Source organism: Balearica regulorum, chromosome 14 (genome assembly GCF_011004875.1).
Source record: "Balearica regulorum gibbericeps isolate bBalReg1 chromosome 14, bBalReg1.pri, whole genome shotgun sequence".
Taxonomy (NCBI): domain Eukaryota; kingdom Metazoa; phylum Chordata; class Aves; order Gruiformes; family Gruidae; genus Balearica; species Balearica regulorum.
In genome coordinates this window covers 10,817,367-10,843,184 of record NC_046197.1, presented here as the reverse complement: position 1 = coordinate 10,843,184, position 25,818 = coordinate 10,817,367, and the positions used below count along the sequence as shown (strand labels likewise).

Here is a 25,818-nt window from a genome sequence, read left to right as displayed (position 1 = left end):
ACCACAACCATGAGACAATTAAAAAAGAATCCTTGTCTGTCCAGGCCTTGCTTGGCTCCACTCTGGTCCTACTCTAGTTATCTTTTCTTCCCAGCTGCACAGTGGTTTCTGACTTACACGATGCATTACATAAGCCTCAGAGGTATTCTTCTCATTTAACATGTCACCTACCCAGTTAGTGATTTCGTAGCGGCACGGCAGTGCCGAAACTGCTGAAAGGCTGTTCCAAAGCTACCCACAATTTCTAACAGAAACTCAAAGCATCAAATTCACAAAATTAAGCATTCAACATTCCAAAAGACAACATCTGGACACAAGCAGTAAACAGGGTTATTCTTACAGCCTGATTCAACAGAGAGCAGTTCTACAGTCCTGTAGACCTCACTCTTTCCACTTCTGCAGCGTTGCACGTGGATTTTGTACCAATTTACTGCAGTGTTCAGGGTACTCAGCATCTCTCAAGTGGTCACACCCTCCCTCGCGCACCCCATACAAAGGCATGCTCCAAGTTTGGACTGGAACAGGGCTGCAGAACTTAGCCTAGGGCACTTGACACATCATATAGCCGGACGTGTGCCGTACACTTCAGCAAAATCACTTCCCCGAGCCCCACGAGCTTCAGCCACAAAGGAACATGTTTCTACAGGAAGCTTAAAATAAAAAGGTTAAGGAGAAACATTGAGTTAAAAGTTTTATTCATTCAACATCTCACATTACAAATATTTAAAAATTATATGCATACTGGTATAAATAGTCATTTGCAAACTATTTAATAACATTAATTTTCACTAGCACTTCAACAAATGAACTCTTTAAAAAAAGTAACTTGTGTTATATAACTTAGAGTAGAACATACAAAAATATGAACTTAAACGTGAAAATGACTTTAATAAAAAATGAATTACCCTTATTTAAAATGCTATAATAAATACTACAACCTCCCCATACACAGTAAAAACTATATGGAAATTCAGCCAAGTAGTACAATTAACTGACATACTTAAATAACTTTTCCTTCTGATAATATGAGCAATACATTGGGGGAAAAACATATTAGGGATTAGTAAAAACTAGACACCCACTTGCTAAAAGTTTCACTTCCAAAAAATATAACAAAAAATCTGATGAAAATTATAAAAACTAATTATACTTTAAAATTTAAAAATATAAAAAATAAAACAGTTGAATACAATATTGTCCCAATTCTTACAATGCTATCACAGTAGCTTTAAAATAAGATAATAAAATAAAGCAAATGACCAAAACCTTTTATTCCATATTTTTAAAAATAATCTCAAATTTACATTAGTAGAAAGATTGATTTCTGATTCTTTTCTTTAGAAACACCAGCAAGAAAGAGGATTTACTAGAACAGTAGAAAATGACATTTTTAAATGTCTGCAATTAAAAACAAAGAATTACACTGCAAAGATCTTCCAGAAGTCTGAAATAGGTATTGCACATAACTTGAAGTTAACTTGCCACAATTCATCACATTCAAGTTTTAAATCACCTTTTAACAGAAGGTTTTAACTCTTCAAAAACAAAAAGGGGTGGAATTATCAAGTCTTTTCCAACAGCATCCTTTATAAAACGCTAAATTCATTCACTGCAAGTTTTAAATTTGCATCTGCAGAGGTCTGTGTATGGAGAAGTATATACTATACCAAAAAGCACGGGGCAGTGGGGTTCCTTTACATATAAAATAATCAGAAACACTTTATTTTACATTGCAAAAATAACCATGTAATTACTCTGTAACTACATTGTAAATACATGGCCAGTGCCATGCTAGTGTGATAAAACTACATGCGTATTAACCCCTTTGCAGATTGAAGTGACACCCTAAAGACTGGTAAGCCCAAATTACATGTTAATTGTGTTGGGAGCTACATGGTAACCCCAGCTATAAATCCCACGTAGTCAGAAGGACATGTCATCGCTACTTAAGTACAGAGTAATGTATATAATTGTTTATGCCCTGTAAATCGAAGTGTAACCAAATAATCTGTAAACACGCTTGTCACACAATCACAAGTGAATATTAGTAGAATAACAATTTCTTACATTAGTCCATGCATACTAAACATTACATGCCTGCCACCTGGCAGGCTCTCTTTTATTTCTTTAAATATAATTTAAAAGAGCAGACACATTTCTGCAAACACCTAACATCAATTTTTATTAATATTAAAAATGGCTAAACATTCACCAAAAACGTCTGCATTTGTGTATAATTTTTAAAAACTTAGTAAGAAGCGGTAGACAATTTTGATGTTTCTTTACTTTTAAATTTCTACACTATATTTATGCATTTAAATTTCATGGGTCTAAAGACAGTGTCATTTGTCACTTTCATGCTTTTCTTCTTTAATTCTCAACTTTACATATTACTATTCTTAAATTATATGTACACCAAATACCTGGTGCTGGGCTAAGATGTTTAAGCAACATGCTTTCTTTTCTCTGCAGATTCTAAAATAGCATTGCCAGTGCACAACATCCATAATTCAAAATGTATGCAGAGCACTGAAATGTATAAAAAGCAGAATATAAGAAAATAAAATTTATTAAAATTATTTATATTAAAAAATGAAGTATATGAAGATCTCTCAGTAATAAAAGTACAAAAAGCTACTCTTTGCAATATGAAAAATTGAGGTATTGCATAAAGAGATATCCCGTCAGTGAAAAGTGTGCCTAAAAATGCTCACTGTTGGAAAAACAAGATATACAAAAGTAGTGCATAACAAATATACATTATGTGCATGACAAAATAAGTTAGCTACAAAAACACTGTACCGAAATTCAGCAGGTCATGTACAAAGGGAAAATTATTATTCAAAGCTAGTTCTCAAACAGTGTTATTTCTTGTAATGGTAACCCATCTCACCTGTTTACTGGGTAGGATCGGCACAACAGCACACCCCAAGCCACCTACAAGCATTAAAAAACTTAAAGGAACATTCCAACTATAATTATGTACTTCAGAGAAAAAAAAGTCCCTGACAATCTACACAAGAGCACTCTGCATTTGCATTACTGTTGTCAATATTTTCAGGGATTTCATTAAAAGCAGCTCCCTTTCTATACTTGACTAGTAGACAGCAAATGTCTCCATTTTGACCTTTGGAACTTAGTAAGGTATAGTTCATTAAAGCCTGTATTGAAAATAAAAACTGCTTCTCATAAAGATAATCTGGGCTGTGGGAACGGGATGAGCGGGGCCGACAAAGGCTTTTTGCGGAGCAGATGTTTTCCAAGCAGTGCTGAGGCAAGTCTTTGGTTTGAGAGAATCTAGGATGGTACCGTGCCGCTCGGGCAGTTCAGAAGATTGCCACTAAATTTGTTTGTTCGCACACTGCTAAATAATCATTACAAAAGTTGGCCAGGGCATTAGTTCAAAAGTAATAAAAATAATTTTCAGAACTACTCCTTCATTCAACTATTTCAAACTAAACCCCTGCACCCACTCTTTATCATTCAATTAACATGTACTGTGTTAATGCTTCTCAAGGTAGAACTTATTGAGAATAAAGTAGGCATTAACTTAGCAATGTTGGCACTTCAAATACCTGTCTTTCCTCATATTAAGTTCTGAAGAGGTGGACTCTTAGTTGGGATTCTTTCTACAGGAAGAGTAAGAAAGGCATATGCACACTTGCACCATTTCATGCACAAACTCAGAAAATGGTGCAAAACAAGGCTTAGAAACTACTTAGGTTCATGCCTTCTATTAGAACTAAGTTCGAAGGTATTTAAAACTAACTTTACATCCAAGATGGGAAACGATTAAGCAGCCAATTTTACTTTGTGTGACGCAATGGAATATCAAAACTTCTGTAAAAATCAGTGATATCCTTGAGGTATCTTTAGGTTTTCTATTTTTTCACGTCAAAATGGAGAGCAAAGGCTGGCCCCTGATGAATGTTAGTATATTAGGATATAGAGTTATATATAGCCATCAAAAATAAAATCTATATATTTACCCTTCAGGAGAGGAAATGCCAGTTAACTAGTTGTCATTACTCTAGCTTTGGTAGGATTTCTAGGGCTGTAACCAGACAATTGAGTTCTCTTAAAGAAAAAAAAGTGCACTCCCCCCTCAGTAGTAACTTTACTCCTTTTACATTCAGAAATTCTTAAAATGTAATCATTTTGATGAAAATATAGTAAGCTCTGCCTATCTCATTAGTAATTTGGATGTGGGTGGTAGTCAGAGGCACGGTCAGATACACACCAAGCTAAAATTTTAGCCTCAAAATCCTTAACAGATTTTCAAAAAGATCATTATTATAATGCTGCTTCAACTTTGCTCATGCATTTTTGTTGCTTTAAACATGCTCTTTCCTGTTGGTAGGTAAATGCTAACTTCATCTGTTGCTGGAAAAATCCGAAGTCGAAACAAAAAGAGAGGCAAAAACAGGCTTCCCTGGGGGAAAAGTGTCAGAACAGATTGATAGTGTTATTGTTACACGGTTATTTTAATAAAAGTATTCTTATGTTCTTTATTAACAATAATTTAATTAAAAAACCAAAATACTCTATTGTTTCAATTATCTTTTCTTAATATTTTTCTCTCCTCTAAGAAAATGTTGCATGAAATTAAGTGTTCTCTTGGTAGTAAAGACAAGAGAACGCAACTCACTTGCAACGTTATCAATACGAAAAGGAGTTCCCAATACAGTTTTCAATGACAAGATTCTACAAAATACCCATATTATAGGTCATTCTTTTGTTATACTATTGTTAAATTACAGACTACTACAAAAGGACATGCTATCTTGAATAAGAGAAAGGGTAGGGTGGGTAGGGGCAATCAGGATAACAGAAGAGTGCACTTAATTTGAGGCCTGCATATGAGCACTGCAGTGATCATTTAGTTCCAGCGGAATGAAATATGTCTTGGGCGATCTCCTCCCTCCTTCACCAGGGGCTTGTGGAATTCCCTGCCAGCGCGTGAATGGATAGCAGCCCAGCAATATTCACAGTAATACTGCAGACAGGTAACGTTAGCACAGAAAAATGGAGCAAATTTTCCACCGCAACGGGCCCCCTGACATTCATCACAAAGCTGATCATCCAAGACATATGGCTTAACTTCCACCTGCATTCAGAAAACGAGAAGAACATTTACAAATCTTAGTAACAATGTAGATAATGACATTTCCACATTATTTACTGTGTTCCAGCAGGACTGCGATCTCAGTTCTGTAGCAGGGAACATCACACTCAAGAATTTTCCCCCTCATTACACATGGTCATCATCATTAAACACCCAAAACTACAGGCACATAACTTCAGAACAACCCTGCTCCCACTGCCCTCCTTGATCCTTTAAAAACCCCAGAAACCAACGCTAACCATCAGTATAACACGTGCTGTCACTGATGTACAGAAAGGACCAATCAACCTATTGTTACAGAACTGATACGCAGATTCACATCAAACTCCTGGAGAATTCTGGGAGTTTAAGTATGGTGATGCACAATCAAACTCCTACTCTTTCAGGTAGGAATGTAAACTGTTTACACGACACTAACTGCAGATTAAATATGCAGGCGATCTACAAATTTCAATGTCTGAATTTCCAACTTTAAAAAAATGTCATTTATTATCTTAATAAACAGCACATTTCTGTTTTCTTTTTCTGTGGCTTAGTCCTCTCAGCAAAAGGAAACCTACCTAATCTTGTTGGGATCAAATGAGAAGCTTAAAACGGGACTCTGATGGCCACTTACGCTCTTGGCATTAAGGGCCAGATGATGAGCTTAATTCAGTACAGCAGACAAGAAGGGAGAAGAAAAATTTCTTCAAGTTCTTAACTGATAATGACTCACAGGAACTTACCAGCTGGTGCTCCAAGGATACATCTACACTGCAACATCTGCAGGTTTCCAGCTTTTAATCTAAGCATTTGCATCCCAAAACCAAGCCTGCCATACTGTGGGCTACAAAACCCGGCTCACAGCACTCCAGAGCACTTTCTCTGTGACAGTAAGGCAAAGTCTGCTGCTCACAGTATCCAAGCTGGCTACAGCACAGCTTGTTTAGACATGCCTCTCTGTTTCAATCACAACTGCAGCACTGCCATCCCCTAAAGGCTCAGTTCCACCCCAAAACCAGTAATCACCTCCTCTCCCATTCTTTTGCTCCACAGAATTGTGAAAGGTTCATGGGACATACCAGAAGAGCAACAGGAAACTTCACATTAAAGAAGTACAGGTATAATTTCCTGTTCTAGGTGTGTTTGTGAGCCTTCTCTGAAGCTCATTTAGTTAGGTGTTCTCACAAACATCTCCAAATATCCAGACTGTGACTGGTGTCTCTACTGTTAACCTGTTATCTCTGCATCTGGCTTAGGGATGCTCCTGTCTGTACCTCACAAACCTCAGAGGTATGCCACCTCATTCCAATAAGGCCATTCGCAACTTCCTGAGTTTTTAAACTTACCCAATTTTATCCCAGTCCAGATAGAGCACTGCACTAGTTCGATGCCATTTGTGCTTCTAGTACTTGGAGACAGTACAGCAGTCTTTTTTTTTGCCTCAGTTTTTCCCCTCTTCCTCCACCAGAGTTCTGCTTCTCAAACACCCCTCCACACCAACTCAGAAGAATGAAATTATAAAAGAGTGGAGGCAGACAAACATTCCTAACACCACATTCTCCCTTCAGCACCTAGTTTGCTATGTAGCTTGAGGTTGGGTATTTATTGATGAGTATCATCTTCTACAAGCACCAAGAGGAGAACCTACAAATATGCTATGCATGCCTCCTTATTGTGGCAATTCTGCTGCTCTATTATGTCTACTCAGACATATTCAGAGGCCAGACTACAGCCCAGGTAATTATACCTCTGCTTGCTTTGGCCTGTTACTGAAGCACTGGTTTTTGTGCAAGTTTGCAACCCAGAGATAACAGTCAGAGTCCTCAGCACGTTTACTCAGTGTGTGCCGAAGAGCATGTGCCAAATATGGCCTGCAATTGTTACTTGTGCTAGGTGTATCGAGGTTTCCTAACTATAGAAATAGCTTAAATTACAGCGACTTCATCAGGCACACTTAGGGTGGCAGCACTCTGCAGCAGTGGGTGCTGCAGGCCACTGAGCACTTAATTTGCATTATCTCTTTGAAGGGCATGCCCTTTATCAGCTCTCCCTCGCCTAATTTTACAGGAAATCCCTTCTTGTTACTAATTTTATTTTTACAGAAAAAACTATTAGAAAAATTATTACTAAAAGTAGTATTGACACTGTTGCACTTTTGTATCTCACATGCACCCAATCCCTCTTATAATGAATCCTCTGAGCACCTATCTCCCCACATTTCTTCTTAACTGCACACAAAATGGGGAAATAAGGAGGAGTGGGAGGAGAGAAGGAAGGGGAAATAGATTGCAAAATCTTTGCTAGAGTTCACAAGTACTTACTTAAATTTGTAGTCCCACCAGCTTCAATGGATCTATTCACCCAAGTGTCTGCTTATGCAAGCAGAAGTTGCACAAGGGCGACCCAAATTATTTGTTCAAAGCCGTACAGAACTTATTTCAGAGCCAAGATTAGAACAAAGAAATTCCAATTCGCAGGCCCACAGTCAAACAGTTGTTACAATTCTTCTACCCAAGCTTTATAGCCAAAGCAGAAGTGAAATGATAATCAGATAATCAGCCAAGTTTGGGGTTTTTCCTCTGTAGTAATTATAAAATTAAGATCAATAGTGACAGTCATGTAAGAAAAATCCAGAGACAAAGGATGAATTAGACAGAACGGTGGATGTAAGGATCCGAGTTTCTCAAAATTGTGGCCCGAAGATCACTGTAATTGGCAAAGTCACTTTTTATATAGATGAGAGGGCAGAGGCAAGCAAACTGAAGATCCATGTGGCATATTCCTTTAATTTATAATAATAAAGGAATAAAATAACCAGACACAGCCTTTATGTAAGCTGTGGAGGATGACTGGGAGGCTGTAATGCACACTAACGAGTTTACAATGCATTACTATGATGCTCTTTAGGAACACCCAGCACACAATGTGTAACACTAGGGCCAGATTCTGCCCACTCTCTCAAAAGATGCAGAACAGGAGTAAGAGCTGCTCCATCCTTGGCAGATACCTTACTCCCTGACATTATACAAACACTACCAGTGCAAATACTTGCAGTGGGAGTATATGACGAGTGCAATATTCTTATAAAAGGACAAGGCAGCTGACATGCTTCCTATTATGCTAAGCAATTTGAGAAAGTCTGCTTCACAGTTGCCTCCCACGTTCCAGAAGCAACAGCTCTGTACCACTCCTTCATTTTTATTCTGTGTTGTATCTAAATGGCACAATCTAGCCCTAAATATGCAATTAATCTGATATAACATTTACAATCTTCACAATGACACACATTTACATGGAAAAGCATTTCTAGAGAAAGCACTGAACAAAAATAGAATATGCTTGAAGACCTTACCCGTTTATCTATCTCTCCATGCTGCAGCTGAACAAAGCGAGCACTGATAGCAGCTATGTAACTCTGTTGATTAGAAAACGCAACCCGCCCAGCTCCTTTTGGGTACTTCAGCTCAGGGTCTGTGTCAATTCCAGCATAGCACACCCCTCCATACAGCCGATCCATTATCATTGCGAGTTCCACTAAACCAGAAAGGAAAACGAAACAGTGGTGTAGATGTGGTAATTTTTTCTAAAAGCATCAAATGAAACAGTCCATTTGTATTCATGTCCCCCGCTACAAGTGTCAAGAACACTTAATACTTCCCTTGCTGAAATAACATGTTTCCCCCGTTGCTCCCCAAATCAGACTGCATATTCAACATGCCCAGTGCTGCAGAACACGCAGTGTACCTGCTCGTAAAGGCCGAGGAACACCACCAACAAAAATGGTTTTTCGTGGGTCAAGAGGCTGTGAACCATCCATAACAAAATCACTATCACTAAGGTTCCAAGGCCGGATCTGAACCTATGGACAAAAAGCCTTTTTTTTTTAACCATTCACAACTCAAAGTATCTCAGTAATATAAATTAAAGCAGTATCCTACAAAGAAGAAAACCTCTTAAACAGCGGTACTTTCTAAACTCATTTTCTACTTGTTCAGGAATCATTTCTCAAAATGAAATGGCAATAAGCTCTGTTAAGACAGACCACTTGATCATACTAAATTTCACCACTTCCTTGTTACCCAAATTTCTGGGAAAAAACTCATCCTCTACTTACACATTTACTTAATCATGACTGAATGTGGTGTATGAACCACGTTGGTGCATACGTATCTACGCTACTCGTGTTGTTCTAGCCAAGTGTAAGCGATAGACTAGCGTTATCTCAGTGCAACAGGCTCCAGTGCACAAAGTTACTATGCAAAACTAGCTGCTTTATATTTGCCTACAGCTGGCCAAATATGAAGTGCAGGAATATAGCAGAAGTCTCTCCAACTATAAACAAACTCACATCAGCCCTAAAACCATTTGTGCTAATAATTTACAGTTCAATGCTATGTCGTGTTTTTTTGGATTTATCTCTGTCAAAACACATTACATGCAACACTCGGACAATATAAATTCTACATTTGATTCAATAATAAGCATAAAATAACTGTCTGGAAATGTATTTATTATGTCAGCAACGGTGAAATTCAGCAAGCCTTTTTTCTAACAAAAATATGAACTGTAACTAGACTAAAAAACTTCATTATGTCTAGTTTAAAAATAAGTGAGTTGGTCTTCTCTTTAAGAACTTAATTTGACACCTTAAAAAAATTTAAACATTAGCACTCTGAAGATAGAAAAAAAGGCATCCAAAGAGAACCATTTCTGGTTATCATACAGGAATTGTGCAGGCCCTGACAATTCTACCTACCGGTTTGTCTTTGATAGTGGGGCTGGAAACACAAAGATAGAGCTTTCCATCTTCTTCAATACATGCATCAATCAGTGCCTGTACAGAGCTTTCGTCTTGGAACAGCAAAAATGCATATCCTACAAGAAGGGAAAACAAACACGTAACTTCTTTTGTCTGTTTGCCTATAGGATAATAACAACCCAGAATTATGCTTGGCACCATGCCATCATGCTACCATACAGTAAGGGACAAACCTGAAGATGCTCTCACACATTTCCAACCCAGCCTCCTGCAAGTCCTCTGCAGAGACATGAAGGGAAGCAGAGAGCTTGCTGATCAGCACACTCTCTCCCCATTTCCTTTGAAAAGGATATGCCAGCAGTATGAATTGAACAAAAGCCACAGCTGTAGAGGCAAACCTGCCAGGATGGCTGTTAATATAAGGTACAAATCCTTCGCAGCTTCTGTGGAGGGCATTTAGTCCCTTTAGAGACGACTAGTCTTGACTATTATTACAAAAAATTAAGAAAAACGGGGAGAAAATGGAATAAAGTAAAACCAGGAAGTTAAGAAAGAATTCTTTCAGCGCAGAATAATTGCAAAGCCACTTTCTAAATTCCACCAGTTTATAACTATCCCAAGTATTCAACTTTTTTTTCCCCTCCTAAACATTGGGTCATTGTCACAAAAATATTGTCTAAAATGCAGTCTTATGAAGAAAAATTATTCTAAAATGCTCATATGTTATTGGTTATCAGGTATTTACCTTTAGGAGGAAAATAAGATTTGCTTTCTGCCTTGTGTGGCCAGTCTACAATCAAAGGTCCAAAGCGACGAAAACTAGCAGTGATCTCATCTGTAAAGAGGGAAGGGAAAAGGCGCAAATTGAAATTAAAATAAATTCAATGGAAGACATTCAAAGGACACTGATTTCAGGTAGCTCCATCCTATAAATAAACATTCTGTGACCCTAAAGGTTCAGCAGCTCATAACAATGCTTACTAGCTGATGGGGAATCTTTATGACAAGTCAGAACACACATTAGAAAACACAACAGGTCAAAGATCGAGCTTTTCTTTCTACTGATGATTACAAATAAAAGCTTGTAACCCATAATTCACAGGAATGGAGTCACTGCATCAATACAGCTATAATAACCCAGCTTCAACTATTCTCCCACAAAGAGTTTAGAGACAATTTGCTGACTTGCTAGTAAGCAACCAGCTCTGCCAATATGCCTTGTAATTGCAGAAAGACTAGGAAAAAAATGAAGGGACTATCACAAGAGCCAGCCATGCCTGTTCATATCAAATACCAATGCCACATATGCAAAACACTACCTGAGCTTGACCTCAAACTACCATAGAGTAAACTTGCAGGATACCGTTACGTAATTTTATAGGAGAGATGGTAAGAACATATTACTATATCGAGAAGCAATTCTTGCATCTATTTCCATTCTGCCTTTGACCTCAAATCACTGGTATAAACGTGCACATGCTAGTCCCACAGAAGTCTTCCAGTTGCAATTCTGTTGTTCTTGAAATTGAGTGACTATTCCCCTTTCCTTCTCCACAAACATACTTGAACCATCCCTACTTAAAGTTGTCTGGACAATAATTTTTATTAAAAAAATTGAAACGAAAAGAACAAACTGGAGAACACTGCTGCAGCGTCATCTAAATTGGCACACTGCTCAGCTGTATTCTGTGTATGGTATCACAGGGCTTTCTATACTAGCACGCTGTTCGGGGTTCCTCATACACAATGCAGAGGATTTTCCCCATCCTCAAATTCGGTTAGAAATCTGAAAAGGTGTTACTAATTATGTCTTTTTCAGTTTGTTTACACTCTTTACACTCTTTGATGACACTGCTAATGAAATAGCAACTGACAGTCCACTGTACTGACAGCTTCTCTGTGCACTACAGATCATCAGGAATATATACAGCAATGGCAGTGTGTCAAGGTTACATGCTGATGAAGATATAAACCAAGGGGAACAATACTTACTACATATCTATTCCATTCAGAACAGCACTTAACACAAATTTGATGTTATAGCACATACATAAAATGCGTTCTAGAAACAGGATCAGAAAAACCTCAAAAATTCAGCTGTGATGTAGATTTTAAAATGTATACTCCTTATTCTAATTCACACTTGTGCATTTAACAGGGAGAGCACTCACAGAAGCAACTCATTCTCTATTATCTAGGGTCTGCAGAGAGCAAACCATTCATGTGCTCATCTGCTTTTAAAACAACAAATGTGACAAAGTTGAAAAACAAACAAAACCCCAACAACAAAGAAACAGAAACTGTAAGATCATTTTTCCTCTTGTAAACACCATGTTATATCTGACCTTTTAATAATAAAGTAGCTCTTGTGTTTGACATGAAATTCAGATTGTCATGTCACAGTAGTACACACTACAATGCATTACAATCACTCTCTCTGACACAAAAAGTGGGTATTAAAACAATTCTGTGATGAAGAAAAAGCAACTTTTCAGATTTACAGTTGCTGTAGTACTTTTAAGCACTATCCCAGCACACTCATACATACAGAACTCTGGTGAAATGAAGCTTCACAACACTTGTGCATGATATATATATATATATTTTCTTTCTTTTTTTTAATAACAATTATAATTATTATAATTGCAATGTATTTATGAGTTTCAACAGGTGATATTTACTTGTTTATTTTTGGACCACTATCCCTTTTTTGTAATTTTTATACTGTCAGTTAAATGTGTGGTAACATATGATTTCCTTCTTCAATGGCAGAACAATGCTATAGCCTAAACTAGCTTAAATTATCTCACGTTTGCCGTGGACTGAAAGTGGTAACATGCAGAAACACATTTATGTATGAAAGCTTTTCCGTAGAGTTAGGAAAACAATCATTCATTAGCTAACAGACAAAAGGTTTCACACCACACTTTTGTCATTAAGGCAGAAGGAGCTTTTCTAAGATGTTCTCGGTGTACCTTCATCAATATCTGGTGGCAGTCCGCCCACAAAGACTTTACGGGAATACCGTTCCACTCGTTCTCCATTCTGATGGGAGAAGCAGTGAGGTGATCCTAAACCACTGTGAAGAGTCTGATCCCCACGTCCATCATCCAAGAACCCGTCTTCCATTGGAAACAGTGAAGACTGACCTGAAGAGGGGGTTAAAAAAAAAGGACAAAAAAACATACTAACAGAACAAAGTACATGTTGTTTAAATAATTTAAAAAAAAAAAAATGCATTAGTTGCTGCATAAGCAGTAGAACTGTTTGCAATCTTCCCCTTTAATGAGCAGTTATGTTCTCAATTTCCTACTACCCTTAGAGTTTTCAATATCATTCAATAACTCAAATGCATTATTTCAGACAAAAGGTTGCTATCTTCTTCATAACTGCACTACAACTGATGAAAATTTGAAACAAAACAGTATTTCTAATGGATGCTCAAGTTGACCATTATCCATAATATTTTGTATTTCCAATTAGATTTCTTTTAAAAAGGTATAAAACCAGAAGAGAACATAAGCCATTTTGGGGGGGGATTTTCCCAATAGCAGACATCACTAAAACCTAACCTATATAATTTTCCAGTGAACAGCTTCTTATAATGAGTAGATACAATTTCACAGTGCAGATAGGAAAACAAGAATTCTACCAGCTAAATATATTACACATTTAAATTACCTGATATCAAAACATATCATAAACCACCCACTTGTAAATAAAAAAAAAAATATCCTGATAAAAACAAGAAGACCCACTGTCATTTACTGCAAATGAAGACTGAAAACTAGGCAATACTGTGTCATTCCTAGAAGCAAGTTCACTTAGATGTTACAACAGAGTTTCGTTAATGGACTCACTCTAAGAGAAAATGTTGTAAGCGTGCTTCCCCTCACAGCCCAATATTCTCCTATGATAATCTTTTATCATAGATTTCCTTAACAATAGTTATTGCTTTTAAATAAGATCCTTTGATTTATAAATGCATAATATCATAGAACACACAAGCTGATCTCTTCCATGAATTCACCCTTTAATTACAGTATTCAATATCTAGACAACAAACTGAATAGACTTCTAGTCATTTAATGAACATTTTAGGAATAAATAAATATATATAGGGAAAGTAAGCAAATAAATGAGGTGTGCTACGAGTTTTAGGATACATTTCCTTTTGCCTATGATGCAATACACTATGTCTGCTTTTTCAGAATTCATTACAATCTACCACAGTAATGTATTGGGAAGGTTAATTTATCCTGCTCTTGCTTGCTTCCTTTGAATTAAATTTATTTTTAAAAACAAAATATCTTGAAAACAGAAAATTTGACCAATTCCAGTATCTAGGCATTTTCCATGCAAAGATCAAACAGCTAACAAGTTGAAATAAAAAAATGCAATAAAATCCACAGTCCATAGAATTTATACGAATAAAAAAAATGCAAGGCTTGGTCAGCTTGCTTTATTTGAAATTTCAAGAATCTTTATACACCTTTAATATAAATCAACTATAATCAGGCCTATTTCTGTAGCTAGGCAAACCTGGTTCCTACTTTGATAAAAATATTGTAATATAGACTTAAACGTTACTTTGTTTTCCCCTAATGAACTGATGCACATGCCATTTGTTTCATCTCTTAAGACCCCAATCCTGCAGGTATTGCTGGAAGGAGCAATTCTCCATACCCAAATCACCTTTTCAGGGACATCAGCATTACCACTGCTGTTAGATAATTCAACATGCATGCTTGCAGGATCTGGTTCTTTAACCTTGCAGGCCAGGACATATATTCACTATAGTCTATGCTGCGTCAAGGAAACCACCAGCACCCAAAAGAACCAGAATAAACTTCTCCGGCATTGGCATTCATAACATACACACAAACACAGCAACATAGCCCTCCAGTGTAACAAATCATATAGACGATGTCCACTGTAAGGATGGTGATCATTTCAGCCTCAATAGTACTATTGTGGAGCACTACCTAATTCAGTTAAAATGTTTATTTATGGCATGCAGACTATGTAAACTCATGTGAAACTGATGCTTTATAATCTTAAATTTTGGAGTCTGCCCTCTAGTAAGAATTTAATGTTATTTCTCCCATGAGACATTGTCAACATTAGAAAATTAAATAGGAATATTGTTACCTCGCCTTCTCCCATATGTCCTTGCTGCATGTTAAATGAGAAAGAAAACAGCCTTTCAAACATTGTTATAAGGACCAAAAGACCTTGTTTTATTGCCTTTATACTAACTCAGTGATTCTCAAGCCTTTTCATACTCCAGGTCATTTAAAATGGTGATCGCGAGCTGATCTCCCCCACCACCCACAATACCATGCCTTCCTTGCACCATCTCTGTTACTTAGTGACAAAACATGTTGATAGAAGGCTGGCAAAGTATATATGTATACTCAAAGAGACTTTTTGAAAACAATTTTAGTTCTTAATTTGCACATTTATTTTCAAATCTATTCCTATATATGCCTATAAAGTAAATGGATCTTTTCTCACGCACCATGCTCCTCACCTTGCCAAGTTCAAGCATACTCTAACGCTGATCTTCATCTGAACCGTAGAAAAAGCCCTAACACAAGGGACGTGGAAGACTATTGTGCTAATTTCTGTTTTCAGATGAGGTTGCTATAAAAGCTTTGCACAACCCACAAAATCCTTGGTTAAATTATTACTGGCAAATAACCAGCTGAAAAAGTTAAAGTCAAGGAGAAAACGTCTGTGCTACTAAAACTGCCTTTCAGCCCTCCTGCAGCCTCGGTACAACAATACAGATTCTCTCATACTAACTTAGTATGCTTTGCTGCAATTATTTGGCAGCTACCCACTGCTTTCTACTTTTCATTTTCCAAAACAAATCCATTCTACCACTAAAAAACACAACATTTTTCTGTCCTGGCTTCCATGATCTATTGTCAGAATATGGCCAAACTTTCTAATCAAACTTGCACATTCTTTCTCTTTTAATCTCATTAAAATCTGTGTCTGAAAGCAGGCCAACTGTCTTCAAAACTTAGTTTCTCCTGGCAAGTATCATGAGAAACTGAGTACATCATGCATTTTGTTTTGCTTCCCCATTCAAAATTGAGGCTGACAATTAGTTTAAGCATTTAAATATTTGTAAACCACAACAGAATAGCAGTCGTTTCCTCTTTCAAAATAAAAATCATGTCAATCCAATTTACTTCATGACTATTTAACATCTGTAAGATCATGTTACTTCTCTGATCTTTTGCTGATAGAGATACTCACAATGAACACCAAGAATACAAAATAACGAAGGCCTAGTCTTCAGACCGGAGCGTGCTCTCAAATGTTCACACAGGTACCGGTTCCACGGGAGAATCTTAAAGGCTGAGGGCCTTTACAAATATAATTTTTCCATGGTAATTTTGAAATTAGAAATCTAAGATACTCATATAGTCGTGAAAGTAGAAAGTTTTAAGGAACCTGTCTTTCACGGAAAGCAATCCGCAATCTTGCTGCATTTCTGACAAAGCTCAGAAGCCTTTCCATGTTTTAGAAAACATCAAGTACTTTCAAAAGCAGTTCTGCCTCTAACGCCATAAAAATCTTGCTTGTGGTTTCTAACTGACTGAAAAAACCACACAAGCTCCTTCACTTGGTACACCCATTCTTGGCAACAAAGCATGCAGCAGAGATACGATTCCCCTGTGGATGTGTGACCACAATTTAGGTCAGCAGACTCCTCACTGCTTTGCCACCTGTGTCACTCAAGGCAATAGGATTTTTCTCCTTTACCAGTATGGAAAACAACAAAAAAGCTCAGCCACCAGCTAGGAAGCATTTCTAGTGCCAAGTACTACTGAAGAGGATTTGAGAATGAAATACTAAGATTTTTTTTTTCTTCTTAATTTGCTTCTTATTTTGTTTCATCTAACCCACAAAATACCAACATCTGACATTTCAAAACATTTCTCAGGAGCCACAGTTTATAAACTACCCCAGCACAGCACAGATAGAAACTTTCTCTGCTCACTGAATTCAGAGCTCATCACATGCCATTAATTTCACACAATGTAATACACGGCACTGAAACTAAAGAATGCTCTTTTGGCAGGCCAGGAAGACAGCTAACTGTGATTTACCAACTCTGTCTCTGGCTTTCATAATTTCATATTAAGAGAAATCTTTGCTCCAGGAGTTCCCTAGCTAAGCCGCAACATAAATGGAGCCTTAAGGTAACTGTTACCAACCACACAAAAAAGATTTAATTCTGAAGATCAGGATGCTTGCCGATGTGCTGAGAAATGAGACAACTACCTTGCCGGTTTGGATTCCTCAAATCTATTTGTCCTTTCCTCATTTCTTCAGCATTTCAGATAATTGCATAAAGGGCCTAGGACAGATTTACTAATCTCACAAGATATTTGAGCAAGAATTATGTTACAACACCTAAAAAATACAAAGTGTTTATGCAACCGTTTCAACTGCTTACTAATAACCTATGCAGAGATATTTTTCCGATAAAAATCAGTCTGAATTTAAAATGCTATTAGCAGCTGTTTCAATTATTTTGTCACCTCAGCCCTCCCTGCAACACTCCTTTCTATGTAAGAAATAAAGCCATACAGAGAGCCAATAATCCTTTGCAAAAATCTGCCGCTTTTACTGACTTTCATTTTAAAGGAACTTAATGAATAAGCAACCCACTCGAATTTTTGTGTCTTCTCTTCATTCGAGACATTTAATGGGCTCCTGGCCATCTTCCTCTTTTTTTTTTTGTTAAATCACATCTTTTGAGTCTAATGTAACGCCAATTAAATGTGTTGAGCTTTCTTCTCTCTATTGGAAGCACCAAAAAGACTGTCAGCATGTTGTGTGTAATCACGCACGCAATTCTGTATAAAGTACACAGTTCCCAATGACAAAGATATTCTGCTGAAGAAGCATGAAAAATGTGTGCAGGAGTCCTAAATCACTTAAACCCCAAACTTATGATAAGCTTGTCCTGCAAAAAGTGTGCCCATGCTGAGCACCTGGCACTCTTGAATGGTTCTTGCTGCCTTCCAATCTGCAGGATGGAAGCAATTTCAGGTGTATTTTGTGCCATTTACTGTGGATTTACATAAAAAGGTCACCTCAAGAGCAGCAAAAGGACCAGCAGGCAAGAGGATCCGTATCTCCTGTGAACATCATCCCAAGTTTCTAAGGCCACATCACAGCTGGGAGCATTAGACAAGCATCTATAGTTAATACAAACATCATAAACCCCTAGAATGGACAAAGCAACTGAATGCTCGAAGTTAAATTATGGTTGTACCTTCATCCTCACTACCTTGCTGTAGTTATTTTAAGGCATGCAAAGTCTAGGTTGATTAATATCTGTCCAGTTCTGTACCTAATTCATATCTTTAGTCCAAGAGCTCCTCAAGGCAGGGATTCTGTTCTTTACCTTGGCACAGAGGCCAACATAGCAACACACCGCAATCTTTTACATTACTCATTGAAACACTCTCACTTCTTTACTCTCAAAGATCAAACCAGACTAGCTTCATTAGCGAGTTCCAAAGAATTTCAGGCTTCTATGCACATTAATCACTTCAGTTACCAGAGAAGTATTTCTGAATGTTAAAACATGACAGATACTCATGGTGGCTTGTTACATAACCCGACTGTGAGCAGGACCCAATTGCACCCTTCCACCAGGCTCTACCTCTGAAACAGCTTCCCACTATCCAGCTCCAGGAAAGCTAGGAAATTTATCTCAACTTGCATATACTCTTTCATATTCTATAGCAATCACACAGGCTCTAGGAAAAATATTCAAGCTCAGCAAAATCTCGTTCAAGTGATCCAGATTTCATAAGCTTTTGTGAATGAAGTAATGATTTTAACTGCTGATTTTTAGGGACAAAAAGTGACAAACAAGAACCTGCGGTATAAACGCGGGAACCACTACAGGGGAAACAGGCTACAACTCTTGCAGATGAAAGCAGTAAAGTGTGGAAAAGAAAACAAAGCCTCTGTACCATCACCAGCTATTTGTTAAATATTATATAAATGGAGAAAAGTGAAAGAGTCCAGATATTTTAAAAAATGGGGATAATAAGGTTTTATCTTGAAACTTCTCCACATTATTTAAAAAACCTTTACCTGTAGATCATCACAGGTGGCCAGTTTCTTATGTTGGAAAACAAATATGATCAATACACAAACACAGAGTTTCAAACTTTCACTGGAATTGTTTACTCTGATAGTCATTTTCTTCCCCTACCCAGAAGACAGATCTTTTGGTGCTGCACTTAGGACCTAACTTTTAGAGAAACAGAATCATAGAATCGTTTTGGTTGGAAAAGACCTTCAAGATCACCAGGTCCAACTGTTAACCTAGCACTGCTAAGTATCAAAGCTTCAGAGGATTATTTTTAAATATGAACTAGATATCCTTGAATCTCTTATAGAAATTTTTTATGCTTTCATGAGTTTTATTTTTAAATTATAGAAAAATAATTGAAGTACAATCTAGTTTTGCCATTCTAACAGCAAAGCCTCATTTCTAAATTATTCTACGCTAACCTATAGTTTGTAATCGTAACAAGATTGACAATGCTGCGCACAAGGCCATTAAAATATGAACTATAGTATTTTATTACTTTTTTTCCCCTACTACTCCCTGAGGGCAGGTAGAGTTGATTGTAACTCAAGAGTTAGATTTTATCATCACTTAATGTTTCACAATGCATTTCATATGTAATGCGTGAACCACGTGTTTCCACCACAGGTAACAGTTCATTTCACAAGTAGTTCTGTAAGGTCATCTTAAGCCCAATTTCACTAGTGAAGAACCTAATCGTCACCAAACCAAAAGCAGAAAAATTAAAATTATAAAGAGCATCTATATTGAACTTAATTTTGGTTAAATGATCTCTGTATACGAAGGAGCAATTCAGAGACCAAGGCAGGTATTATCAGAAAGGTTTATATACTTTCTCAGATTAGAACATAAAAATCATATCTACCTATATGTATTATATACAAAGGTGTATTTAAAAGAGCCTTACAACTTAAGGCTTAGATGACATTTTCAATAAGAAAGCATATAGTGTCATAAAGTGTTACATGGCAAGCAAAAAAGTGCTGCTTTTTACGCATTCCTTAATTTTAGTTCTAAAATACTAAGGACAAAAGGACTAGGCCACAGATCCAGGATTGTTAATGTAAGACATGTAAATGTGTGCAAAAATTTTGCCCAGTTCAAGCACATATTCTCATTTCTGTCAAATTATCCTGAGCACATGATATGTTGAGTGTGGAACAACAGCCGATGCATGGTAAAGACTGGCACAGACACGTGATACCTGGCCCTGGACAAATTCTGTCAATATAGAATAAATTGATCAAACTGTTATAAAATTTACACTGACAGTGAACTTATTCCATGTCAGAACTTTGCATCTTACAGTCACAGCAATCTTTATGATATTGTCAAATGAGATCCTTGTTTTAAAAATCATTGTCAAAAACAAGCTACTAAAAAGGGAGATGAGAGATTCCCTATTATGTGGATTTCGAACACCACCAAACTTCAAAGACTGAAAAACATTCAAATAGTATTTTCTTAATCTAAGACAATCTTACAAAAATTAAACACCTCTATATATATACATCTGGAGAACGCATATTTGTCACACAATGTCAAAGTCAGCATGAAACCAAAAAAGTTTGGCTGCTCAGGAAAATCAAGAATTAACACCTTTGGAAGTACTGATTCTGCAAAATTAAGTTGCAGAGATGCCAAAAGTTGCATTTTTTCCTCCTAATTTATTTTTAAAGAAACACAACATTAAAAAAAAAATGATGAGAAATATAACTCTAGTTTATGTCCAGAATGTCCCAACAAATGCTGAAAAACTAAAGTACTATTGTAGATGCAAGCATTATGCTTTATTTCAAATAAAGCCAGATGCCTGAATAAAAGTATTTACCCATTCCTTCTGTCGAGAACACTAACAAAATGAAGTTTCTGGTATTCTGTAGCATTTGAGTACATGTCTGACTAGAATATTTCATTTTAATTTCCAGGTCACCGTCAAAAAATACACCCAACATACAAAAAGCAAACAGGTTTCTTTGCTTCTAAAACTCCGAAGAGAATCTACCTATAAAAAGCCTTTTAGTGCTGGCTCTTCTGATGGTAACACAGTTTTACCTGTGATTATGTTGAATTAATTGGGTTCACATGGTAAAAAAGTAGAACCTGACTGTATGGCACAGAACAGGTTATCAGCATAATAACTTCTAATAGTTTGAGTGTTGACAACTTTATATATCAAATAACTGGGGAGGGCAGAGGGGGTGAGAAGCTGAGAAACAGTGAAAGCGAAAGCTACTGTTTCCCAAGCTTGTGCAATGAGCTTCAAGTTTTTAGGGCTTTAATCTGCCTAAAGCAAAACTGCCTCACCAAAGAGATTGTGCAGTTATATTCAGAAAAGAATAATCTTTGTGGGGGAATCCATCAACTAATGGCTGTCATTCCCATGCACTGCACAAAGCCAGCTGTCATGGTACCCACGGACATGCCACTGCACAACCCAGGGCAGAAAGGCACATGCGCTTCCAACCCAGCCAGTCCAGCCCAGCACTGGTTCAAATCTGCCTTTGTGAGAAGCTCCCAGATTGGGCAACAGAGACAAAAAGTCCTAAGCATGCTTGCAGCATGCTATTCAAGCATAAGCCTGAAGGGAAAACGGGGGGGGGGGGGGAAGGTTAACTATGAAAACACTGCAGTTAGGTTTGTACGAGAGCTTTAAAAACCACCACCATTATTATTCCCTTACCACTGATGTTCTCAGGTAGTCTGCCAGACTAGCACAGTGCCACGTGGACTGAACCTCAAGAGACGATCTTTCATACGTTTCAACAACCACTTAACTACTCATGAAAGGTGACAAACCAAATCCAGTCTCACTTCTCTCAAGAATACAGAAGCTTCAAAGCTAACTTTGAAGTTTTCTTCGCTATCAAACAGAAGACTACAAAGAAATCTCCTAAAGAAACCTGCTTTAAATCCTAAGCATAGGGACAGCTTTGTCAATATTTTTCCCATAATTCCAATTATGTTACACTGGGTTACTGCAAATCAATTTAAATGCAACCCTTAAATATCATACATATTTGAATATAACTCTTCCCTCTCCTCCAGGAACCTCCACAGGGTCAGAGATAAGAACCCAAAAGCAGGAAAAGCAAATCATGGAGCACAACCCTCTTCTGGAGACTGGATGTTAGTTGAAATTATATGTGTCTTTCAGAAAAGCAACCACCCCACTGCTGGTGGCATTGAGCTTTATTTTATATTAATGTTGTCTATTCTCCAGAAGTCATAGACGTTCTAAAAACATCCAGTCTTTTCCCTCAATACATCTTCCAGTTTATGATATGGAATAATTGGCAGCATTTATCTTATAAATACTTAAACTATTACTATATTCACTTTAAAAATAAAAAATGAAAGGCAGAGTTTGCAACTGGGAGAAGGAAAAACATTACACAGCTTTGCCAGCAAAGAGCCAATCAGATTCACAGCCACAGAACCACTTCAAATGTGCGAACTTCAGTAAATTCCAAAATACAGACTAATGACGGACTTTCTGACAGGAGTAAAGAATGGGATGTCATATGCTAAAAATCACTAGACTGAATTTATTTTCTAAGTGGCAAGAACAATTTACTGAACCTAATATAGAATTTATTGAACAACTTATGAAAATGTATGGAAAACGTGCAGAAACATCACAAACCTCCCGTTCACAGTCACGGTTCACATGCACTGTGTTCCTGGATTCTTTATATGTAGCATTTCGCCTCCAGAGATGCTGATATCTGTCTATACCATCAGCCTAACAATTAACATAAAGGAACAGGCTGAATTCTGCCCATGCTTTAATGAATAACCTGAAATGCCTGAAATGCAGTTCCTGCATGTGACTTGCAAGAGCTGGATTTACACTGGCATATACTTACATGCTGCAAGATTTAAAACCAGAGTTCCTTAAGTACTATAATAGGTTCAAAGCAACTTATTTTTGTCTGTGGAAGGAACGATCACAAGACAGCCTGGAAGGCAACATCAGGGCTTTGTTCCTTTTTTTAAGCATCCTTTTACTTCACTCCCAAACACTACGGAAATAGTAATACAAGCAAGTTGATATCAAGCACGCTCAAGTCTCTGCAGCATAACATTTTCCCATTTTTTATTATTACAGTAACCAGCATAGATAAGATACTAATTTTTCCAGTAATATATGTGAAAAAACTGTACTATACACTTCTCCACAGTCAATACAAATTGGAAGAGAATCAGAAAACTGTATTTTAGAAGAACCATCACTTCATTTCTGCTGCGTAGATTCAAATTCGTATGTGTACAGGACCAGGCACCAACACTATTTATTGTAACAATTTAAAATGCCACATGAATGACCAAGACATTCTTTAGCATGCCTTCAGAAAGCTATCCTCACCTCCCTCATCATTTATGCACTAACACTAATGACAACATGAAGATTTGTATGTAACACTATTATAAATTACTGGGAGTTTATACTGTCTTATATATTTGATTTTATTGATCACAAGTATTCCCACATTAAATATACAAAATTGATCCTTTTCTCATACCAATCTGACTGCTGAGCTGGGATTCTTGTTAAAAGGATTTCCAAGTAAAGCTGACAGAATACCAGCCCCTGCACCTCTAAAGACACTTGGCATCTGCATATCTCGAGATGGCAGGTGACTGCTCTACTCATCTGAAAGTCCAACTATCAACATTACAGTGGAAAAAAAAACCCCACCGCCCAAAAAATACCCCTATCATCACAACTCACTAATCTGCATTCCAACAAACAGTATGGATAAATCTACTGTAAGATGTATTTTCAGATTCATCTCATCAATAGTTCTCACCATTCTACCTAATGCTGAATTAAAATAAGTAGATACCGAATACACAAACTCTATATGCACCACAATTCTTTCTCCAAATACCTTAAGTAATTGATGGAAAAATCAGATTTCAGGCTGCTGCATAGTCACTCGTGGGTATATGCAAAGACTGCCCAGTACTAAAAAGTGTTTCTGTATGACTTTCCTAGGAGCTTGCTCCTGTTTACACTTAAACCTCATCTGTCACCTCCTTATCTTTTTTCAAACCCCATTCCCATTCTTATTATACCTCTCATTTCTTCTTTATCTCCAGGTTTAAGAAAAGCACTTCAGGCTTTTCTTTCTGCTCCTTTCATGCCAGTTCTAGCCTGATAAACATGATGGTAGAGAGTATGCAAAACGCGGCTAACAAAGAGCTAACAATTCAACATCAAGGAAAAAAGTGAACAAAGTGAGCAAAAAGACAAAAGACAGGTAGTTTCAGCACTTTGGGAGGGGAGGCATGACCTCTCTGTCTTCTAAAACAAGGAACAGACACTACTCATGGAATACAGCTCCAAATTAAAGACTGCTTTGAAGATGATCCAGGATGGTCAGAGATTATCAAAGCAAGAATTCAGAAAAGAAAAGAAAAAAATCAAAACCACTTAGTGGACAGTGGTACTGAACAAGGCAGAAGATTAAACACACTTCTAAAAAAAGGGATGGAATTAATTTAACAAAGACAAAAACAAAAAAGCAAGCAAGAAAACCTTAGAAAGGTTTTAATCAGATTAGCAAGGCTGCTGTCATGGAATTCAGCACAATTTTGTTGGCTGTAACACTTTTCAAGATCAAATCACTGATTTAGACATTAAAATTTTTAGCAGTATTTCAATGTTTTGTTGTGTTTTAAAAATCTCTAACTGCCACATCATCTGCAGCACATACATTCCTAGGAAATACCTCGTCTAAGGAGCATGAAAGGCATTTTTTTTCTATACAGACTCTGGAGATGGGACAGCATGGCAAGAAGCCTATGAGAAATGTTTCAAGACTGGACAAAAAAACCCCGTAGGTCTCATACTCCAGTGAAGTTAACAGGAATCCTAACACGGATTTCAAAGCTGGACCAGGATCAGAAAACCCTGGGATATTTGTACTGCTCTGTGGTGGCAGGGGAAGGAATTTCCTGGCCTCAAAGGGTAGCTACATTAATACCCTCTAGCTTATTGCTCAATGGCTCCATTTTAGACAGACAGCATAAATCAAGGTGTTGCTCTTCCTCAGCTGAATTAATACCCTACCTCAAAATCCTGCAGTAGTGAAGTATAAACATCTAGTAGTTTGACATCTGCATTATCAAGACCTATATTTCTATAAAAATGCAGGTATTATCACAAAGTTTAAACTACTCAGTGTTTCTTGCATAAAAAAGTAGTACCAGTATAAGTAACCAACAGTACCCGTTTCCTTATTTTCTTCCAGTACTATATTTAACATTATATATATTTAACGTGAGTCAAACACAAGTTCTGAATGCAGTTCCAAAGGCAACTAAATGTCAATATTTTGAAAAAACTCCCCAAACTCTGAGCAGGACCATAACCTACAAACTACTTTCCACACCCTTAAAATTAAGAATATCAATAAATCCAAAGGAATTAATGTCAACAGTAACTCACCTCTTCCAACTGATGTTTTCCATCACTGAAAACAAATACTAAACTGCTACATTTCAGTACATAATTTGGATTGTGCTATATTTTCCCAAATTATTCCAGATGATTGCAAATGTGTTTATTACATTGTCTTGAATGTTGCATCCCTGTCCTGGGATTTTTGCAGTTTTCATAACAAGAGAATTTGCAGCAAATAGTAAAACAAACAGCAGTAACTTAACTGCTGCTTTATTTTTTAAATCTTATGCATCAGTGTACATGGATACAAATGGTGTAAATTATTTATTAGGTAATGCACAATGTTTTCTGAGATAGTATAAATGGGTCTTGGCTTTTCACAGTTGATAACAGAAAAGCAAGGT

General features: G+C 37.1%; 1 protein-coding gene across 3 annotated transcripts in view; it reads right to left on the bottom strand.

The window, feature by feature from the left end:
- Positions 1 to 678: 678 nt before the first annotated feature.
- CPEB4 (cytoplasmic polyadenylation element binding protein 4) overlaps positions 679 to 25,818 on the bottom strand; it is a 44,365-nt gene continuing 19,225 nt past the window's right edge. For 2 of the 3 annotated variants that reach the window (XM_075766802.1, XM_075766804.1), the window contains exons 4-10: positions 15,018 to 15,041; positions 12,842 to 13,015; positions 10,612 to 10,701; positions 9,864 to 9,982; positions 8,852 to 8,966; positions 8,460 to 8,641; positions 679 to 5,107 (exon numbers count right to left, since the gene is read on the bottom strand). In XM_075766802.1, coding sequence (XP_075622917.1) covers positions 4,880 to 5,107; positions 8,460 to 8,641; positions 8,852 to 8,966; positions 9,864 to 9,982; positions 10,612 to 10,701; positions 12,842 to 13,015; positions 15,018 to 15,041 — 932 coding nt within the window. In that variant the 3' untranslated portion in view covers positions 679 to 4,879. The remainder of the gene's footprint in view (positions 5,108 to 8,459; positions 8,642 to 8,851; positions 8,967 to 9,863; positions 9,983 to 10,611; positions 10,702 to 12,841; positions 13,016 to 15,017; positions 15,042 to 25,818) is intronic. The other variant, XM_075766803.1, reaches the window with a different exon arrangement.